Source organism: Chiroxiphia lanceolata, chromosome 8 (assembly GCF_009829145.1).
Source record: "Chiroxiphia lanceolata isolate bChiLan1 chromosome 8, bChiLan1.pri, whole genome shotgun sequence".
In the NCBI taxonomy this organism is placed as follows: Eukaryota; Metazoa; Chordata; class Aves; order Passeriformes; family Pipridae; genus Chiroxiphia; species Chiroxiphia lanceolata.
This window is the reverse complement of record NC_045644.1, coordinates 17411118-17426732: the sequence shown is the minus strand read 5'-3', so window position 1 is coordinate 17426732 and position 15615 is coordinate 17411118. Positions and strand designations below refer to the sequence as shown.

General features: G+C 35.1%; 1 protein-coding gene across 3 annotated transcripts in view; it reads left to right on the top strand.

The window, feature by feature from the left end:
• The window catches only part of PCGF5 (polycomb group ring finger 5), a 65464-nt gene extending 50867 nt beyond the window's left edge, over positions 1 to 14597 (top strand). For 2 of the 3 annotated variants that reach the window (XM_032694600.1, XM_032694601.1), the window contains 3 exons: positions 1019 to 1108; positions 3006 to 3065; positions 5296 to 9189. In XM_032694600.1, coding sequence (XP_032550491.1) covers positions 1019 to 1108; positions 3006 to 3065; positions 5296 to 5343 — 198 coding nt within the window. In that variant the 3' untranslated portion in view covers positions 5344 to 9189. Of the gene's footprint in view, positions 1 to 1018; positions 1109 to 3005; positions 3066 to 5295 lie in introns of all 3 variants that reach the window. The other variant, XM_032694602.1, reaches the window with a different exon arrangement.
• The last annotated feature ends 1018 nt before the right edge of the window (positions 14598 to 15615 follow it).

Sequence of the window (15615 nt, the reverse complement as noted above, 5' to 3'; positions counted from 1 at the left end):
CATTTGGAAGAAAAATGCTTTTATTTTTATTTCTCTGCAGCATAATACATTCCTTCAAAATTTAATCATATTTGAACCTGCTTCCCCTCTTTCCAAGGATACAGGAATTTAGACTGAAGGACAGACTGTTTCTTCAGCCAGTTCTCTTACTGGAGCCAATGACTCCATGAACTGCAGCCTCCCAGCTTTGGTCAGGGATGGGGCTGAGTTAGGTTAGCTGCACATCTGTATTGCTACGCCCAGGAGTTTGTCGCAGTGTCAGGACATGCTGACCAGCCTTTTTGGTGTCATTTGGCTTCGTTATTTTATCTGTCTGGCACCTTAATGGCTTGTGTTACAAAGAATCTGTTTGCCTCAAAATGCTTTTTTTTCATCTAAAAACCAGAAAAACATTGTAGCTCTAGTAATCAAAATATTGTCAAACATTTTCAGTGGTATGTAGCTGTAAGGTGCTATAATACAGTTTAAACTAATAATTTTTCATAATATGATGATTATTTTTCTCTGTCTTTTGCTTTCAGTTAATGAATGTTTGTATACTTGGAAGTGCTTTTTATTTGTAATTCATAGTTATTTTTAAACTAATTTTTTTAACTATAATTTATTTTTTATATGACAATTACAGTACTTCTGGTTTGTATCTTTGAGTTTGAAAGAGCACTGGCATAGTAAGGTGGTCTTCAAAATACAGCAAAAGTCTTTTTCTTCAGATACTGTGTAGTGTTGCTAACTATAGGGAATGTTTGTCTACTAGTGATTTCCTACCTCGTTGGCAGACTTCCTTCTGTTCACACTTCAAATGAAAACATGAAAGTGAAAAAAATAAAGTTGAATGGTAGCGTACAAAATAGCATATTGTCAGCATGTTGTATTCATCCAGGTTTGATATACATGTCTGATGGAATTGTTGTATAATGATAGAAGTTGAGGGATTAACTCTGAGATGCACTTAGGAGTTCATTTAGATATTAAAATTTTGCATCCCTCTATCTTACTATTTGTTCTCTTACATTTTAAGCTGGATGTACTATGCAACGGAGAAATTATGGGGAAGGATCATACTATGGAATTCATCTATATGACAAGATGGAGACTAAGAGGCGAAAACGTAAATACTGTTACATTATAAATAAATGATGTTTTGGTATATTTATTATAGATGGTATACATGCTTTCAGCGCTTGGTCCAAGAATAGATTCTATGACCCTTCAAAAAACCCTTACTTAAAAATGCCTTTCGCATGTTTTCTGGATTTCTTATGGAAAACTCTATGAGGGAAACCCCGCAGCACATGTATTGTGTAGATTCTGAAACTTCAAAATAGCAGATATACAGTGTTCATATGCAGGTTCTGCTCTAAGTTTTAAGTCAAGTGTCTGAAAACCCAAGTGCTTGTTTTTTTCCTGCAAATGTGCTTTTGGTGACCTTTTGAGTTACAATAGTTGGCGAATCTGCATCCAGCAGATCCAGTAAGAACCTACTTTATTCAGTCAGTAGACTGAAAGTGACACTGGAAAATTATTGGTGAGATCTAATTGGTTTATTACTGTTTCTGTTAATACTACACACATTTTTTTTAGATGTGCTATTTAACACTAACATCCAGATAACAGCCAAATGGGTTTTCCTTGCCTCGTGTGTATATTTTTGAATTGCAATATTTAACTTTTTTACAGACTTTTTTTTCAGGTCTGATCCTCAGTTTGATTTAGTAGCCCTTATATTGCCTTGTATATTTAATTTTTTTGGTTAGAAGTCATATCCCTTTCTTTTATAAATTTGTTTGTGTGTGACTGTGGATTGTTCTTCAGTCTTTATTGCTTTGTAGTATGTACAGGGTTGTTGTCTGTCATTACTAGTGGAGGCTAAATTGAAGTGCAGCTAAGGTTAAGCATTTAACATATCTTAATGTACTGATCTGTAGAAGATTCCAAACTTGCTGTATTCTTTTTTTTTTGTTTTAAGCACCCTAGTGCTCAGAATCAAAACACTGGGGCACGGACAGAGAAGACAGAGAATTAAACACACTGTGGAGTTAACAATTCACAAGTTTCTCAAAGTTTTACCTTAATCTGAAGTGGTGTGGGGGGAGGATAGATTTTGATAGGAATTAGAGAAGTTAGTGTATATAAGCAAGTATTCATGAAATTTGAAAGTAATATTGCACTGAAATTTGATCATTACTGAAACCACAATATTGCACGAATAAGGGAGCTTTAAGTAGTATTTTTTCCAATACTGTCTTGAAACCAGTGGGTGTTTTTTTGGCTTGCCATTCTGTATTTTTGTTAGCATTGGCTGTACTATTAGGAAGTGTTGAGGCAAAAACTAATGATAATGGAATTTTTTCATGACATTTCATCCTGCAGCACCTGCCTACAAGTGGACTTTTGGCAGATGTGTTGTATTGGAAGCAACAATAGCTATCATTTTGACAAAAAAGACATTTGTACTGATGAAATTTTTTCAAAAATCTCAGAACTATAGCTTTTAACATTAAGTGAATGTAGGAGTTGACAACTCTTGATTAAGTTTGTAAGTTGCGTTTACATACACACAGTATGTGTTCATCTTTTATGTAGTTTTAAATCGCTCCCCTGAAGTTAGAGATGACTAAAACCTGTAAAAATTAAACTGTGCTGGTAATAAATCCAGTAATATATAGGCTTCTATGATTTTTTTTTCCCTTAATGAAGTTGCAGTGGTAATTAATTAACAATGTCTTCTTCTGAATGAATATCAAATAAGTCTATTATATACATCTTTGGTACTATTAACCATGAGCTTTTACTGGCATACCTATGGACCTTACATGAGGTAGACAAGTAAAGGGAAAATGTCCATTTATTCATTAGAGAAGTCTTTCCTGTTTTTAAATAAGTAACTTAATTGTGAGCTTTAAATTTGAAAATTAAAAAAAAAAAAAATTAATTCACTAAATGGTAAATGTGTATGTCCAGCTGTGAATGCCTCTTATCTGATCAGAAAATCATCTCCTTCGCAGTTTCGGTGTCAGAACTGCTCAGCTTCGCAAGTCTGCTCACAGGATGGCACTTTTTATCAGGTAAGAGGCACTCACGACTGTACATATTACAGTCATTAAGGTCCTGTCAGCACTTCAATTGTAATTCAGTTTGTGGAGTTTTTATAATTCCTCACTAAGAAGTGCTAAAACTCTGTGAGCGAGGCCTGAGCATTTTCATTCCCTTAGTGCAAGCTTTATTGAATGAATAAACACGGTCCATTCAAAAGGTTTAGGAGTTTCTTTTACTTTACATTAGGCTGTTTTGGGTTTTTTTAATGGAGAGATACTATTGTGTAGGGTGATATTCATATCAGTCTCAAAGGATTATCTACCTCTTTCTATCTCATCCTTCTAACTAAGCAGCGTTGGGCAGTCAATGACAAGGAATCAGAACTGAAGAATGTGAATCAAAGGAGACAACATTGGTTTCATCTCTTTATGGGAATTCATATGTCCTTTTTAATGGGGTAAAGAAATGTTAGATTTTTGTAAACTATATTTCTTTCACATATTTTAAAATTAGAAATGGAATAATGCCTTAATCTCTAGACTCTATAACAAAGCAAAACCTACAGAACCTGCAAACTGAAGCCGATTTCTAAGTTTCATTGACCAATCTGGTTCATACCTATTTGAAATGATATTTCGGTTTCCTCATTGAAAATTTTTATTTGAACTTCATTCTAATTACTTTGCAAGTTTGAAATAATATTTTTGCGCGAGTAAAAAAATTAAAGCAAGTGATAGAGGGTCACTCCCCACTAACCAATGGGAGCAACCTGCTATACTCATGTTTACTTCAGTAATTAGAATTGTTCTAGCATAGTGCATTTTGTTTGTACAGTTCTGGAATTTTGTTTGCAAAAACACTGAGCCTCACTGGTTTACTTGGCAATTCAGCAAGGTGACTGCTCTGTCTCTGCCTGTGTGCATTTCCTGTATGATTTGCGTACTTCTAGAGACAATTTATATAATCAAGGTGAAAACTGTGTGAAATAGCATTTAAATAATATGGTAGTCATAGCCCGTGCAAATAAAAAAATAATCAAAGACAAGTAGTTTATGGTACTACAGATAAAAGTTTGTTAATTGCACATGCAGACTACACATGGTGCTCCCTGTCTTCTCTCCTAAATACTCCTGATACTGTTAATACCTCTTGGTTTAGGTTATGATTTCTCTGCACTCCAGTTTGTAAATCCCCTGCAAATGTGATCACATTTAGTTCTCGTGATCATTTCACTCCCATGGCATGGAAAGTTTATTAATCCATATAGGTCTCTGAAGCTATATGCTTCTTCATCTCTGTTGCATTTCAATGCAGCAAAATATTTCTGGTTTCATTGATAGTTTCTCTAATAATTCTGTGTACTTCCAAATTTGCAATTAAAAAAACTTTTAATTAGCTTTATTCCTCTGTTCTATGGCAGAGAGGTATTTAAGCCTGTACAGCTGCTGAGCCAATGAGATTTTCCAGGATTTTATGCTATAGAAAACATCCATTACCCTAATGAAGTTAAGAGGAAAACTTTAGACTTAAATGAAATGCTGACAGGCTGAAAAAATAAGACATTTAGTAAAACGACACTTTGAGCAACAAGTGCCCAGGTGTTCTACAGCCCTTTTGAGAAACCCACCCAGTCTTGCCTTTCATTTCACAACAGTTTTGTCCAATTCAGGGATCCAAGAAGTAGTTTATTTAGTTTATTTGCCTTTTTTTTTTTTCAGGAGAAACTAATAAAAATGTATCACTAGATCTAAGATTAAGGAGTTTGGATTTGGGGGAAAAGTTAGCCATCTTCTCTCAGAAAATCAGCTGACACCAATTCGACGTCTTTTTTTTTTTTTTATGGTATAGCTATGGAATCTCTCTAAATATAAAAATTCAAACAAAGTACATCACCTGTAAATATACTTCAGTTTAGAAAGTAAAAAATTTCAAGATTGATTTTTATCAAGCACAGCAACACAGAAGTAAGAGTTGTTTGAGCACTCCAAGTATATATGTAATAAAGTATAAATATTGAAATATATGAAAGCAGATAGAGAAATTTTGTATCAGTGACAAATAGCTAATAGATTTGAGGTACGGGTATGTATTTAACTGTTGTATGGAATTGTTTCATATAAATAAAACTGTCATATATTTGCGTTTTAGGGATAAGCTTTGGCTATTCTTAAGGCAGTTTTTAATTGCATTTTCTTTATGAATTATGTCTTCATGCTTTCTCTGTTTTTGTTGTTGTTTTCCCCTTGCTTTTGTTTTCAGTCTTACCCCATGGTACTTCAGTATCGACCTAGAATTGACTTCGGTTAGACCAAAGGGCCAGATCCCACTGAGATGAATCCTGCACTATTTGTTTACCCATCGACAGATTGCACAATGAATGGATGTGCCTGGATTGGGGGGACACAGCCAGATTTTCAGCATGCAAATAAGGACATTGTCTTTCTTAAAAGTGTCAGTTGCATCTCTGTTGTTTCTATTAGAGCAAGCCAAGTGCCATTCTGCTACTGAAATGTGCATAAGATATTCGTGTATCTTAAGGGTGTGCTGCAAATCATAGCCAAAATCATGAAGTGTACAGTCAAGATTCAAAAACTATGGAATATTTTTGCTTGCGTGTTAGAAAATTTTTCTGGTCCTAATATTGATTACATTAGCAAAATGGCAGAGTGCTCATTCCATGTGGTGTTGCAGTTTCACACACTTACTATTTTACTGAATATTGTTGTTTAAATCATAGAGTACTGTACAAATAACTAAGGATTATACCTTGACAATATTTTGTATAGAAAATATATTTAGAAATGTGGTGGTTGGGCCACTACCTTTTTCTTGATAAGGTTCTCATGGGTCCAGGTATAGCTCACTCATGAGTGTGCAACAGTCCTTTTGCAGTGAATGAAGATTAATTACACTTAACAAGAGGTGTAGAAAATGATAATTCAAAATAGTAATTTTAAATCTGCTAAACAGATTCTGCTAATATTGCTTAAAAGCATTGCAGCCTTTGTGATTGCACTTTTCTATGGTTTCCCTGAAGATTGGAATTTGGGATACTACCTATTTTTGGAAAATGGCTTCTGGTCAGATTACATTTCTTCTAATTAAGCTTCCACAAAAATTAAGCTAAAATAATATAAATATCTATGGAACAAATCAATTTCACTACAAAATTACAAGCAAGGCAAAATTTTACATAATTATTACCTCTCATAATAAGCATTTCCTTTTAAGATTGGATGGAGGTCTATAGTATGCGAAAACAAAAATAATATATAGCTTTAATTACATATTGTACCTCTTGCAACTATCTGGAGTTTAGAATTCATTACAGAAATTTTCATTAGTTAAAGTCACATCATAAAACTATTTCCATAAAATTAGAGGTAATGCAATACTGAAGATAAGCAGTCTGACCAATATAATTGTTCAGGTCATCTTTTTTCCTAAGACCTGGTAGTGCTGGATAAAAAGTGATTGTTGCCTTAGATATTGTAAGCATAATGGTTCTAGTATGGAAATTTTATTGGGGTTTTTGGTAATGTTGCAGGGAGCATAGCAATGTGTGTGTTTTCTGTAGTCTTCCATTGTCTTTACTCTGCTTAATAGTTAGTTGAGTTTTTCTCTTCAAGTTCTCTGGAGATACTTATAGTTCAGTAACTTTATGTAATTTCTACTTAATAGATGCCTGCTAGTGTTGTAGATAGCTATTTACTTTCTTTATGCCTTTTGCATACAGCAAAAAGGAACCAAATTAATTTTTCAGAAGCTACTGTAGAGTGAACTGGTCGTTCTTAGACAAAGTGAAAATTCTTTCTTGGGATCAAGTATAAAAGATGGATGCAAGGCTGTAAATCCTTTGTAAGTGTATGTCCCTGTACATTAGTAAGTTCTGTAGGAGAAATAAGCATGTTGTGGATTAAATTTAGCCCCTTTAATGTTATTAGGGGTTCTAACATTGATGACTTTAGGAACATCATACATAAGGGGGTTGAATTCTACCATTGCACGTCAAAGCCCGTATGACAACACAGAAATAAAGATGCTGTCAGTAGCAGTCTGTTTAGGAAACCTGCTATTGCAGGTCAAGTTTGCACATATTGTGCAGGTGCCAGTGGGACTGGGGAAGCAAAATGTTAAGGAAGCTTCTGCCCTTTTCTGCAGGCAGTGTGCTGGCCGATACAGGCACATGTTCATGGGAAGGGGTGCATGTACTGGCTGCAGGGAGCAGTCATCTTTTTGCCCACCTAGTCTGGGATGTGCTACTTGACAGAAAGAAGATTTTCCATGAAGGCAGGGCCCTTCTCTGCAGAGCCTCTAGGGAAAAATAGATTCTTTCTGTATATAGAGGTCCTCCTCATGGAGCAGCTTGGAAGAGCAAAGCATGCATTCTGATTGCAAATCATTTTTCTCTTTAGTATACATAGTTGTTTTGTACAGTAGAAATAGGATATTATTTGTAAATATTTACATGCACATACAAATGACACCTTACAGTTTTTATATATTTCCCCTGTTTTTATACCAGAATTTTCACTGTAGATTCACTTGACATAAAACATCAGTTTCAGTTTATCATAAAGCTAATGGTAGGATGCTTAAGCATAATTTCTGCTTGGTTCAGGGCAGTTTTTTTCTCAGCAATTGAGCTTGCTGTTTTGACAAATTTGAACAGACTTGTTTTAAAAAGACAAGAATGCATCATTTTTAATCCTTCCACCTAACAGGACCCCTGTAATAGCACTGTTTTGTGTTGGCTTTGGAAAGGCACCTAATAGAAGCTTTCTTTGACTGTTTGATAACTTTCTGTATTCATAATTCAGAGAACCATGAATTCTCTCAATCAGAACTGGACATTGGTTTAACTCATGGTATTTTCTTGATGCAAGTTAAAACTAGATTACAGAAGACAAATCTTCATTTTAAGCATGGAAAATACTGACAGATCTGAACCAACGTTCCCAGCTAAGAATGGTGGCATTAAATGCATATGAGCTAACCACCTACACTTTATGCATTTCTGATTTGATGGCACAGTGCCCGAGTGCTGCTGCAGTTTAATAGTTTTTATAACAGTGAAGTGCCAGTGAAATACATATCTTAACTGGGCAGCTTGTATAGCACAGGCATTGCCTTCCTTACAGGAAATTTCTCTCCCATATAGTACATATGTGCCATGTGTCTACAGATATGCATATTTAATTAATTTGTGCCAATTAAGACTATCTGAGCACCATAGGAATATGAGAATGCATGTGCAGATTCCTGTGTGCCAAAGATGGGGTAAAGTGAAATGAGTACCTAAGCATTCCCTTCAGACTGCACCATATGCCATCCTAGAGCAGATGCCTGGATAGAGTCACACTTTCTGAGCATTCCATGACAAAGTGTCACCACTGCATGCTTGTAAAGCATAGGAATATAAAGTAAGTGTTGCTGCCACTGTGTTTCTATGGCCTTCCCATATCAGAAATATCTAGCTGCAGAGGGATAAGACCTAAAAAATTCCACACTGCTACCTAACCTTGCTGTCTCTTATTTAGTGCATTTGGTGCTGCTTTGTTTTTCCCTTAAACTGAAAAACTCATTAATGAAAGTCATAAGCAACGTTTTGTTCAGCATAGCTGATTGCTGCATTTATCTAGTAACAAGCTGTAAGCTAGAATTTACAGACAAGGTCCTATAACATCTCAAACAATATGGAATTAGATGATTAATCAAGAAATGTATCTTCCATCATGCATTACTACACTGCCAGTAGCTAAAGGCCTAGTCCTATAAACTTTTTTTTTTTTCCTTTTAAATACCAAATAAGATTACTACAATAACTTAAGTGACTCATCACTATAGTAGGTACTGCTCACTTGAAACCATCTGGGATTTGGGTCCGAGGAGTATGCAATGCTGTAAGTATATTGTGCATACTCAGCTAGCTTGCAGTTATTATGCAAAAAAAATTATAAAAGTATTATTTTTACTGTACTAAAAATGTTATACAAAACAAAGTGCCTGATTATTAATACAGAATACCTTTTCAGCCCATTATTTGCATTTGACAGGGTAATATTTGCTTCTGTATTTTATCTATGGTCTTAATGTTTTCAGCAAGAATATTTCATAAACATGCTGTATTGAGAAGCTTTCAGGAGAAAAAAAGTCCAGAGTTTCATCTCATCTCTCCCATGTATAACTGTTACACATGACCTTGGGAGAGACATAAACAGTTTTTCCTTTTCTGCTGCTTTCTAAAATAACAAAATAGGCCAGGGTTTAGTCCTTTAATTGAACCAATTACTGAGCTTTATTATTTGTGGGGGTTTTTTATGTTTTCATGTAACTGAAGACAAGAAGAGGCATTCACACCCTAGAAAAAAACATTTTTGAGAGGAGTTGCAACAAAAGGAATAGCATGCAGCTCAGCCAGGTACTGTGTCTGGTAGAAATACTAGAGAACAGATAGCTGTTCAAAGCCAATCCTAAATCTCAAACAGACTGAGCCTTGTGTATAGAGGGGCTACATAATATACTGGTCAATTACATGCACTGATCAAACTTATTTTTATCCTGGAAAAATGCCAAGGTGTTATGACTTACATGCCTATCCAGGAGCTTAGTCCAGTTTCTTCACTTAATCTGGCAAGTTGAAGGCATCTCTTTACTTCCTACGAAAATGTATATATCATGCAGCATATTCCCCTCTCACTTTACTTTGTGCTTTGTTATCTTATTATTTCTGTCAGTTAAAATGTCTAAGCAGGCACCTTCTGTCCTCTAATTCTAGGTCATTACACATCTTTTGCCCTTTCCCATACTCCACCCCATTTCGTACCCCACAAGTAAAAACATTGAGGAATTATAAAGGCGAAATTGCACATGAGGTGTCAGCTCACAGGTTTCATTCATCAGGCAGCTCTCATGGATTTCAGCAGAGTTCTCACAGTTCTGCATTTTGAATCCTGTATAGCCAGTTTGAACAAGGTCATACTTCCACAAGGGGTTGAGCTAAAGACACTTGTTTGAGTAAGGATTGCAGTCTGCCGGAGTGTGCTCCAGGATGAATTCCAAGACATGAGGGGATTGATTCACCCTAAAGGAAACGTGAAAAGCTTGCAACTGCACATTTACTGCTAATTTTGTGCCATAGGGATTGTCTGACCTTCAGACCTCAGCTGAAACATCCATTGTAGGAATGTCCTCCAGCAGATGATCTTGTAATGTTAATATATTTTTCTTCAAAAGCAGACTTACCTGTTGATTGTCTAACTACTGTCTACATTGTTTGTAGAGCAAATTAAAGCATTAGATTCCAGAATAGGAATTTGATTAATTAATGAATTCCTGACAGATTCTTCCATCCAAGGTATGTGCCATAAATCTTTCGAATTCAGGTAGCTTGCTACTACAGTTGAACAAGGCCATGGTTTCATTCTCTAGTGAGTAATTTAGGTCTGTATGGTTCTGGAGTGTGGCAGTGAAATGGAGGAGCTCTGTAGATGGGTAGAAATGTCTAGGCCATCTTTTGCACTTGCAGAAGGAGACCACGTTCTATAAGCTCAGAATAGAGGAGAATTCTGGAATGAAAGATGTCTACAAGTGGAAGTTTTTGCCATTACATTAATTTTAACCAAAGAGAGGCATTGGTTTGACTTTGCTTGTTTTTCTGAACCATTATGCATACTTTTCTTTGAAGTTCATACTAGAACTTCTATGTGTATTTTTAGGAAATGCTTCTAACATGGTTGACAGTTGACAGGATGAGGTGAACAGAAGTAGCTACTGTGCATTTTCCTTTTTTCTTGTGATAGTGAGTGGAAAGCAATGTAAGATTTGAGGGAAGGTTGCTATACAATACACAAAATCACTGCAACAGTATAACATTTTGCTGCTAGTTAACATACCGAGGTTTTTATTACAAGTGAAGTTGTAGTGAAGATATTTATTATCAAAGTGCAAGGCCCATATTTTATGATAGTATTCTACTCCTAAAATTCAGTTTTGTATTAATATTGAGTATGGTAGGTATTGTTCCTGTTGTCTCCTGAATATTGATGCAGTAAAATGAAACATGTTCCCTTTTTAATGAAAAATACCACATACTAATCAATTTAAAGTTAGTCTTTGTTGTCAGGTATTTAGTTTGTTCAGAAAAAAACAAGTGGTTTTTTTTTTAAATAAACTACTTTTATGAATAATCTGGTTGCCTAATAGTTTTAGGGGACCCATTTAATACCAAAGGTAAAGCCACTCAGAAACTGACTCGGAATATGGCATCGACACTTTCCTGGAGTGCAGTGGTCAAGAGGTACACCTGGAATCAGTCAAGCAGAACTGAACCAGTGGTAGTTATCTGTGTCACCAAGCTGAATGGTTAGGCACACCTGGCAGTTTCCAGCGCAAAATAGAAAAAGAAAAACACAACAGGAATAGCATAAAGGTTAACAGACATGGAGTAGCTCTTTGAGTCCTAGCTCATGTTCCCAGAGAAAAGCACAGAGGCTTGCATTACTGATGTGTCTGCTATACCTGGCCTGTGAACTAACAAAAACTTCAGTGTGCTGTCAATCCTGTAAACCTTCCAAAGCACAAAATAGACACCAAGCTACTTTTGGGGTTTCTAGTTGTATTTCAGTGATATTTTGGAGGGTCGAAAGGACAGACTTGGAGGATAATGAGAAGATATTAAGTATGTTTTACAGATTTTTATAGCTATTTTTTTAGCAAATGGTATTGCTGTCCTTGATGTGAGACCATTGATTAGCAAGACGTGCTAATACTTGTGCAGTATAAAGCAGAAAGAATAAAGAAATCCAAATATCTTGATTTCCAGGATAGTGATTAGCTAAACTGGAAAGTAATCGGTCAATTTAATTGTTTAGCTGGCTGAAAGATTTCATTCTAAATACTTACTGATCGTAGTTTTTTTCTCAAATACAAGCTTCTTAGCATAAACATGAAGCAATGCATCATTTTTTCCCTTATTGCAGACTTAACTATTGAAAGAAAAATATTTTGCATTTTCTTAAATTAATGCAAAGCCTGAATTGTTGGATGTTCCAGGCTACTGAATAGATGATATAGAGTTATCCTCAATGGATTTTTTGGGGGTGGGGGCTTAAGTGTCCTTATATAAGCTGTGATCCAAGTTATGATAAGAAAGGAGCCTATGGTGAGCAGTAATAATGTTCTAATGCTTCCTTGCATTTGATCAGTAGTTACCATTTTTTAATAAAGCAGCCCTCACAGTACTTAGGAGCTCATAGAACATATTGTGATCTTATGTTGCTAATTTGTTTTAAAATATAAAATGTTTTAAGCTTTTTGTCAAAAGTGATAACATCATATTACAAATAAACCTTTTTGTGGTTGTAAAATTTAGCTTATAAATCATTCAAATTGAAGTGAAAAAAAACACAGGTCATTGTTAATGACAGTCTATCCTACTATTAAGAATATATGTATTTTTGTAAAGGAAAAGCACTTGTAGATATTTAATCAGTCCAATATCTATCTATGTTAATGTTTTGAAAAAAAAAAAAAAAAGAAAACAAAATGCTGCTTAGAGAATCACTTACATATTTTTATTTTTTTGTGCTCAAATGCATTTTCTGTTGATTTATGGAATCTTGTTTATTCTGTGTGAAGCTGTATAGTTAGTACAGCTGGGCTAAATGCATTTCTCACCTTAATCAACTGTATCTGACTATGATAATATATTTTGTGTCTGAGCAGAAAGCTAATTACAAAACTTAGGCTGGTGGTGCTGTTTTTCATCTTCGATATTAGCTTCATCCTGCCTTATAACTTTTCTACTTCATAATAGGTATAAAAAATGCTACCCGTTTTTTGTGATGTATATGTTTTAATGGACATTTCAGGGTATATTTGGTTATTTAGTTGAATCTTACTGTGCTTACAAACATTTTTATAAAAAGATGACAGAATTTTACTTACAGCATTTAAAAAACACTCTCCTGGATGAAAAAGAGTGCAAGATTAGTCGAGTTTAATACTTTCTTTCCTACAGAGGAAACTACTGTTAGGTACATTCATGAAACGTAATTGCATCACAAAAGTTTCTGAGAATTTAACGTTTTTAAAATTTAGAATAATTAATTTCTTGTAATATTTTGCAGCTCTTTGAAACCTCACTTTTAACTATATTTTGATTCATCATAATACATTAACACAGCTTCAGGGGGAAAAAAACCAGTAAAGCAAGAATTTTATTAAAGTACAGTAAGGAGTGACAACCATATTTGTTTGTAGTTATTAGTGTACAATCCAAAATCTATTTACCTATTTCAGTGGAATTCTACAGGGCTATACTCTGTGGGCTAACGTGTTGCTCAGTTCAGCTTGACCTCAGTGGAGCGGTTTTCTTCAATTGTCCTTGTAGCTAAGACTTGAAATGACCCAGACTTCCCACTTTCTCACTTGTTTTCCTTTCATGGGTGGCTATTATTGTTTAAATTTATTCTTATTATATTAACCACACAGGTAAAAAAGTTTTGCAACACTGAGTGTGTACACTAGCAGTAGAACTCATTGTTAGGAACTCAGCTGACTAAATACTTGTGTCCTTTTCAAACTGGGGGAGAAATTCACTCGGAGTATGAACATTTGAAATGGCATTCTCTTATTTGTATGCATGCTACACAAAGATGTGCAGTTGATCAGCATTTGATGTGTTTGATTCATTATATGAACACTGTCTGTTTTTATAATTTTTGTTAAGAGCTAATTTCTGTATTAATTCATTAGGGTTGACATCTCAGGGTCCACGAAGTAGCAGTTGAAAAACTTAAATCCATTTGATCTGAGTGCAATAGCAATATTGCAGGCTTGTATCTTTTGAAGAACCAAATATGTTGTGTTTTGAAGTATTTTAAAAAGCACTGTAAATTTCACCCAGTTCTACCAAAGGAATGTGGGGGGGTGTTTAGTCTTAGAAGCTGAGTGTGGCCCTGGAAAAAATTATAAGACACCTGTAATTGTCAGCACTAGTGAGCAGTTTTACAATTAGGTAAGGGAAGTGCTGGTACTTGGGGGTTTTTTGGCAAAACCTCGTGGTCGTGCCTCTTGATGTAGAGCGATGTGTGCCTGTGCAAAGCTGCATCAACATTTGTAAGCAAGATTTATTTTCAAAAAACAGCTCATGCAAACCCTGTAAATGGGCCTTTAGAACTTTGTGTTGTCAATTTATCTGGTATGTAATGATATTTCTAATAATGAACTACCTGTATGGCTCAGTACTGGTGATGTTGCATTGCGTGCTTCGTGCTAATGTCAAGAAGGTTTACAGCACCTTTATAATGGCTGATAACAAATGACAATTTGGCCTGACCCGTATGCTGCAAGATGCCTCTAGCCCAGTTGGATTAATTTTGTGAAAAATCTAGATGAGCAAGAAGTATAACTAATCTGCTTACTAGCACTGAATTGCTCCTTTCTCAAAGCAATAAATATATTCATGTTGTAACATCTGTTGTGCAGCCTACAATACGAGTTGTTTTGTTGCATTGTTTCTATATAATTTATTTTGTGCAATAAAAAATCTCTGGTTTTATCTGACTCGTCTCTAGTTTGTAGTAATATTTGAATTTAAACATTTATTAGCTTTGTATCTTAATCATGCAAGCATACTATCAACTCAGAAATGCAGAGTATAAAGTAGATGGCAGTAATATTATACATTATAGAAAAGTCAGAGGGGACTCATATGGCCTGATTTTGTTCTAGTTAATGTCATAGAGTGTTACCATTAATTTTCACAGGTGGAGAGACTGCCTCACACTAAAGCTAACTGGATTTTGCACTCATTTGCAAAATATAACCAGGTGGGTTACAGAATTTGACTCTGTGTTTGAGGCTCTGTTTTAAAAAAAAAAATCCCATAGAGCTTCTGCCACTTTTTTTAACCTAATTTCACTGCTTTTTTTTTTTTTTCCTTTTTGTTCCCTGCCTTTTTGATGTTTTTCTGGGTTGATATGGTTTCAGTAGTGTTTATTGTTCTATGCATTTACCTTCTGATTACCCTTTATTATGTTGTTGGGCTGTTTTTATCTCTAAGGTAGTGTGAAATGAATGTGTGTGCAAATTGGAAGCTAGAGGATATCTTACAAATGAGCTGTTATTCAAGGGAACTTGTACCTTTTGTCTGAAATGCTACTGTGAAACCTGCAGTACCACCAGATGAGCTTGGAGATGTGGTTCAGATTTAGAAATGATAGAAAGGACTGCTGATTAAACTAAAAGGCATCCTCTTGTAAAATCCTACGTGTTACCAGCAGAAGATAATTGCTTGTGAGCACAAAAGGTGAAGGTATATATAGTATATGGCACTATGTACATATGATTAAATAAGAATTGTTCGTTAAGTTGCAGTTATCTGTTAACAGGCAAAGAGCAGCTGTGGCACCACTGGCTGCTGTATAACCTGTGCAGATGAAGCAGTGCAGCCTCATTGTCTTTCTTTGAACCTTTTTCATGTGGGATATTTGACCTCAGATTTGTCAAAGGTTATAGACTAATACTTTCCCATCTAAAAGTGTTCTTCAAACTTAAGGTCACTCAGTGAAAAAA